Source organism: Quercus lobata, chromosome 11 (assembly GCF_001633185.2).
Source record: "Quercus lobata isolate SW786 chromosome 11, ValleyOak3.0 Primary Assembly, whole genome shotgun sequence".
Lineage (NCBI taxonomy): Eukaryota > Viridiplantae > Streptophyta > Magnoliopsida > Fagales > Fagaceae > Quercus > Quercus lobata.
Genome location: NC_044914.1, coordinates 25,851,778 through 25,859,084, shown reverse-complemented (window position 1 = coordinate 25,859,084; position 7,307 = coordinate 25,851,778). Strand labels below are relative to the sequence as shown.

The 7,307-nt window shown below is 41.2% G+C and overlaps 1 protein-coding gene across 1 annotated transcript; it reads right to left on the bottom strand.

Annotated features, from left to right (window-relative positions):
• Window positions 1-3,463: 3,463 nt before the first annotated feature.
• Window positions 3,464-4,006, bottom strand: LOC115966623. Its single transcript, XM_031085823.1, has one exon. It carries the CDS (start codon window positions 4,004-4,006, stop codon window positions 3,464-3,466), a length of 543 nt encoding a protein of 180 aa, XP_030941683.1.
• Window positions 4,007-7,307: the final 3,301 nt, after the last annotated feature.

The following is a 7,307-nucleotide window of genomic DNA, read 5'->3' as shown; positions in this document are numbered from 1 at the left end:
AACTTACCCAAGGCAAAGACAGGGTCTAGTACCTCGGGATTGATTTCCCCTACTATTTCGGCGTCTTGAAGTGGGCCTTCATAGGACTTATTATTGTTTATTGAACTTAGATAAAAACAGAAGTGTAAGTAGTGCATATTTTCAATATGACAATCAAAAGTAATAATTCTTTAAATTAAATACATTCCATGGCCTAGCTACAAGTCTTTCATCCAAGTCTTCTCGCCAATAAACCCCAACCCCAACAATGGACATGACCCTATAAGGCCCTTCCTAAGTCGGGCCTAGCTTTCCCATAGTTGGGTCTCGGGTATTTCCCAAAATCAGCATCAAATCTCTTGGAACGAACTCCCTATTTTTGATTCCCTTGTTGTATCCTCGACAGATCCTTTGCTGATAGTTAGCCAGCCTTACCGAAGCCACATCATGACCTTCTTCTATTAGATCCAGATGCTTGCAAAGCAATTGATCATTTTCTCCCATTTCGAGCACGTCAGCACGAAAAGTAGGGAGCCCAGTTTCCACGGGTATTACCAATTTTGCACCATATGTCATTAAGAAAGAAGTCTCTCCCGTGGAGCACTGTGAAGTGGTCCGGTATGCCTAAAGCATACTTAGAAGCTTTTCCGCCCATCGACCCTTTGAATCATCTAGCCTCTTTTTCAGGCCATTTATAATGGACTTGTTGGTCGCCTCTTCCTGACCATTGCTCTGTGGATAAAAGGGAGTAGAATACCTGTTGAGAATTCCCAATTCTGAGCAGTATCGTGGAAAAGCCTTGCTATCAAATTGCAACTCATTATCTGATATTAGAATTTTTGGCTCACCAAATCGAGTCATGATATTTTTCCATACAGATCTCTTGACATCCGTATCTTGAATATTAGCGAGGGGTTTGACTTCAACCCACTTGGTGAAATAATTTGTCCCCACTAGAAGCCATCTTTTACTTCTCGTGGCCTTCGAGAAAGGTCCCATTATGTCTAGCCCCCACTAGGCAAAGGGCCATGGACTGGATATAAGGTTGAGAGGACCCCTGGGTTGATGAATGCTTAGAGCAAACTTTTGGCATTAATTGAATTTTCTGGAGTACTCCAATGCTTGTTTCTGCATGTTCAGCCACCAATACCCTGAGTAAGGGCTTGGTGCGCCAACGACCTGCCTCCTGTATGACTTCCACATATCCCTTTATGCAACTCTTTCAAAAGTGTTTCAAATACCTCGGGATGTACGCACAATAGATAGGGCCTTGAATATGATTTCTTATATAATTTCCCTTCTTCGGAGACCCAGTATGGTGGAGACTTACATCTGATCTGCTTGGACTCTTTCTTATCCTCGGGCAAAATCCCATTTCGGAGATAAGCTACAATAGGATCCATCTAGCTTGCGAATGGATGAATGCTCAAGACTAAGCCATTATCGAAAAGAGTTAGGCTGGAAAAAGGTAAAAGTTCAACTGACACAATCCTCGAAAGGGGATCTGCCATTGAAGAAGCTAGAGTAGCCAAAGAGTTGACATGACTATTGCTGCCCCTAGAGATATGTGAGATCTCTATCTTCTTGAATTGATACTTTAGTATCCCGACCTCCTTTAAGTAGCTTATCATTCTCTGATCCTTAGCTCTGAACTCGCTCGTAATTTGACTAATGACCAGCTGTGAATCATAGTGCAACTATACTCTTTCCTCCCCTACTTGTCTTGACATTCTAAGCCCCATGAGGAGAGCTTCATACTCTGCTTCATTATTTGATGCAGGAAAACCCAGTCTAAATGATTTTTCCACTCAGACTCCTTCCGAAGAGATGAGTATAATTCCAACCCCTGCCCCTTGGCAGTTTGACGCTCCATCCACATACACCTACCGTATTTGTTCCCGAGCTTCCATTGTCTTACTTCCCTCTATTTTCAAAACTTTAGCTTGCTCGGGAGTGAATTTGGCAACGAAATCTACTAAAACTTGCCCTTTGATGGAAGTTTGAGGCTTATATTGAATATCAAAAGCTCCCAAAAAGGCCCTCCACTTGGCTATCATTCCTATAAAATTTGACCTCCTGAGCAACGCCTGCAAGGGGTGCTCAGTTTGCACAACTACTGTATGAGCTTGAAAATAGTGAGGCAATCTCCGTACGACATGAATTTTTCCAAGCTCAGCTTTTTCCAAAGGGAGATAACATGTTTCTGCTTCTATAAGAGTCTTGCTGACATAAAAGATTGGTTTCTGAACTCCTTGATCCAAATTTAACAAGACAGCACTCACTGCATGATCAATCATAGCTAAATACATATACAAAGTTTCTGGTACTGGCCTTGACAAGATAGGAGCCCAAGATAAATACAACTTCAGCTCATAGAATGCTTGCTGGCACTCATCCATCCACTGAAAGCCTTTCCACTTCTTCAGCAATTGGAAGAAAGGTCGACACCTATCTGTAGACCGTGAAATGAATCAATTAAGAGTTGCAGCTATCCTAGTAAGTCGCTGGTCCTCTTTAGTGTTCCTAGAAGACTTCAAACTCTACAATGCTAAAATTTGATTTGGATTAACTTCTATACCTCGGTGAGTCACTAGATTGCCCAGAAACTTCCCCGAGCTAACCCCAAAGGCACACTTTGAGGCATTCAACTTCAAATGGTGCTTCTATAATGTTTCAAAGGTCTCCGCGAGATCAATGAGGTGATCCTCCGCGGCCTTACTCTTCATTACCATGTCATCAATGTATGCCTCCATGTTTTTGCCCAACAGCTCTTTGAACATCTTGGTAACCATTTTTTGATAGGTGGATCCCGCGTTCTTCAACCCAAATGGCATGACTTTGCAATGAAATTACTTATAGGTGTAATGAAAGAAGTTTTCTCTTAGTCCTTAGGGCTAAAGCTATCTAATGGTATCCTTGGAAAGTATCAAGAAAACTCATCCTAGGGTGCCCATATGTTGCATCAACAAGTTGGTCTATCTTAGGCACTGGAAAGGGATCCTTTGGACATGCCTTGTTTAGATTCATAAAGTCTACACATACTCTCTATTTTCCATTCTTCTTTTTTACCACAACCGTATTAACTAACCACTTGGGATAATAAACCTCCTTGATGGCCCCAGCTTCTTTGGGCTTCTCCACCTCTTCCTTCACCACCTTGGTGTGTATATTCGAGGACCTATAAGGCTTTTATTTCTTTAGCGGGCATAGAGGGTCTATTAAGCCGATGACAAATAAACTCTGGATATACTCTAGGGGCTTCATACGGTCTCCACGCAAATACATCTAGATTGCTTACTAAAAACAAAATTAACTCTACTTTTTCCAAGACAAGAAGGTTAGCTCCTACTTGGAAGTACTTATCCCCGAGGTCAATGTGCATTTTCTCTAATCGCTCACATGTGTCCTTAGGTGGAGACTGTAGCTACTACATGGCATTTTTCGGTTCAGGCTTTCCTTCATTCCTGTGTCCTATGATAGCTATCTAGCATCTTCGTGCCACACTCTGGTTTCTACGTATTTCTGCAATGCCTTGCTCGGTTGTGAATTTTACCTTTTGATGCAAAGAAGAAGGAACTGCACTTATGGAGTGGATCCAAGGACATCCAAGAATTGCTGTATAAGGAGAGTAGGAGTGTACTACTATAAAGTGGACCATTTCCTTTCTTCCTTCCACCCCCACGGGAAGAGTCACCTGTCCAGCTGGCAGAATGATACTTCTGTTAAAGGCCACCAAAGGGCTATTATACTTTGTCAAATCCTCGGGGGTAAGTCCTAACCCTTCATATAGGTCAGGGTACATTATCTCTGCCCCACTTTCTTGATCTATCATAACTCTTTTTACATCAAAGCCCCCAATCCGCAGTGTAACTACTAGTGCATCTTCATGGGGCTGAACATTATCCATAAGGTCTTTTCCTATAAAGCCAATGCATTCGTCTTCCCAACGTATCTTTTTATGTGTGGGGCCTTCCAATTCTGAGTTAGAAGCTAAGTTCACGGTCAATATCCTCAGTGGAGTTTTCATAGTCTCCACTTACTTCCTAACCGCATGTATTACCCCAATGAGCCCCCGAGCTAATGTCGAAGTTCTTGAAGTGGTTGCCCCTTTTAGGTCTTGTGGACAAGAATCTTCTCGTACTAAGAATTCTCCCAAATAACCTGCCTTTTCAAGCTAGTGCAAGTGGTCCTTTAGGGTTCGGCAATCCTCAATTGTATGTTTACGGTCTCGATGATATGAACAGTAAAGGCTCTAGTTTCTTCTCGTAACATCCCTACTTATCTTGTTCGGCCAGTGGAAGTATGACTCATTCTTTATTTTTTCCACAATCCGGTATACAGGCTCCTTGTACAATGAACTAACCATTTCGGGCCTCATCTTTTGAGCCTGAGAGAAAAAGTCCCTTTAAGGTCGGGGAACTTGATCTACCTTAACCTTTTTCTTCTCTATGACGGGTGCTATTGCTTTGGCCTTATCTTGCAACTGATTATCTTCTAAACTCTTATACTTGTCCACCCGTTCCATTAATTTATTCATATCCGTGATTGGCTTCAAAGCCAGAGAAGCCTTCAAGTTGGAATCAATGGGGAGCCCTACCTTGAAGGTACTTGCAGCAATTCCCCCATTATCTCCCTAATCTCGTTGTATAATTCCCAGTAACGATTCGAATAAGCTCTGAGGGTTTCTCCATCTTTCATCGCCAATGAGAGGAGTGAGGCGAAAGGCTTCGAGGTCCTACTGCATGTCACAAATCTCGCCCCGAATGCTCTAATTAGCTCGTCATATCCTCAGATAGCCCATTTTTCCAACCCATCGAACCATCTCATGGCTATTAGCCCCAAGTTTGATGGAAAAATTTTACACATCAGAGCCTCGTTTTTAGAATATATGGCCATGCTTTGGTTATAATGACTAACATGTTACATGAGATCCATTTTGCCATCATAAATAGTGAAAGTTGGCCTTGTGAATCTTCGCGGTAAATCAGTTTTCTTAATATCTTTTGAGAAGGGGGACTAAGATATCTGATGTAGAGCCTTACCTATGGCATCATCATTGGAAACTTGTGGCACTAGGGGGATTCGAGAATGAGGGACTAACGAGCGCTGAGGAATTGGTCCTTTATGCTTCTCCTTATCTTGCTCTTATCTTCTATTCTTATGGTGAGGTGGAGAGACTGTCCTCTCCCTATGTGGAGACTACTCTCGCTTTCCATGGGGAGGGGATGATCTCCTATCTCGCTTCCTATTCCTATTGTCTAGCATGTGTTCATTTGCTCGGGAGTGACTGGGTGCCGGGCTTGATCCTCTTCGATGATGAAGCTCTTTGTCTTTACGGCGGAGTAACTCTTTATCCTTCTTAGCGTTCCTCTGTAGCGTCGCCACCTGCTCCTTCAACCTTTCCACCTCCTTATCCCTAATATAGTAGGACAGACCTTCTGTGTTGGTAGCAGTCTCTTCTCCTTATAGAGGTGGGCTAGGTTGTTGTTGAGTCTCTTTATGAACTTCAGATCTTACACGTCAATCCACATGAATAGATTCTTTTGAAATGCTAGGTTGCTCTAGATGAGTGGGACCACTCCGTGATCGGTTTTCCAGAGTCTAAAACAAACCAGCTCTTGAGTCTTCTGCTAGTTGAGTGATTTCCCATAAACGACGCCAATTGTGGGGCCACAAAAATGGGCCCCCGTGGAGTTCTTCATAGATTCACACTCAAATTATTCAAACAAACAACATATAAGTAAACAACAATGGATAAACACTCCACAATGGGAGACTCAAGCAATTGATTTCTTTTACCTCAAATACTACAATTTCAACCTAGATATTATAATAGATAACTCCTAGGTTCCCGAGGTGTTACCCTTACTCTCTCTAACTCATTTTTCTTTTAAATGTTCCCTTCCCCCATTTTTGGATCCTTTGCCTTTTGCTTCTCCTCTCCCTTTTATAGCTTCAATCCTTACTCTTATCACTAAAGCTGTTTTGTTAACTGCTAAAGTCTTAGGGATATTTTTCTTAACTTTATCGGTTTCCTCCCCACCTTTATCTTGGAACTTTGACTTTTGGGAGTTGTTTGTACTGTTCAGGCTATCTTACTTTTATTTAATGTTGCAAAGGTTAGGTAAGAACCCCATCATTAATGCGAAGGCAAAAATCTTCAACCTTATTGCATGTTCCGGAAGTTTCCAGTGGTTCTAAGAATCTCCTAGAAATCACACGTGAATCATCTGTGCACCATACCTCGGATAAATTGGCACCTTACCTTTTCCACGAGAACTGATTTCCTATGTTACTCATCTTTTCCTTAATACTTGAGATGACCTGGCTTTCCTCCTTTCATGGTTTATTACCCATTGAGCCTTCCTTTCAATACATAGGCCAGGCCCAATTCTTTCCCCGTGGCCCAATTACTTCTTGGGTTTAAGGCCTGAGTAGTGACTGTTCCACTCCCCACAATAGCCCCCCCACTATCTCCAGGTCATCATAATTGACGTGGGGATCGCGGTTCGAGAAAAATGCGGCAATCATTAACTTGGCATTTATGAATAGTGGCGACATTAGGCAATAAATGCTACAGACACGCCCATACTTCTTGCCCCACAATCATCAGCGTGTGTTGCTAAATGGACGGCCTAATGGGCCCTTTGGAAAACGAAAAATGGGCAGGAAAGGAAGGGTCTCATCTGTCCCTTCCTCTTGCTCACTTCTCCTATATAAGGGAGACCATAGACCCTATTTTAGGCTCCTTCTCCATTATTATTTCGTTAGAACTCTAAAAAACTTCTCTTTTATCTTTTATCTTCACCACTTCCTTCTCTGATGACCTTCAAGCGGCCTTTAGCGACCCCCTTTCTTCAACGATCCACTTACTTTTCTTTTGCTTCCGCTTTCACTTCTTGTTATAATTATGATGGATGAAAACAATTATCCCAATTTTATTTTTAAGGGAAAAATATATAATATTTTAGGGCTTATTTTTGCTTTATTTTTTTTTCTTTTTCCAATTGACCCTAAAATCCTTGAGATGTTAAATTTCAAGTGTTAAAAAATTTGTAACATACTTTATAAAATAGAATTTTTCTTACATAATATCATATTTCCCATGACATTTAGATATAGGTGTTAGTATTATGCTATGTAGTGAAATATTTAACAGAAAATTAGAGTATAATTAGTATTTTCATCATAAATTAATCAATAGGTTGTATTTATCATTTTAGGGATTTTTTTATTAAAAAAAAAAATTACAAGAAACTTTCAGGTAAACATAAAAGAAAACAACAGAAATAATCATGGTACATCATATGAAGGGGCTACTAAACTAA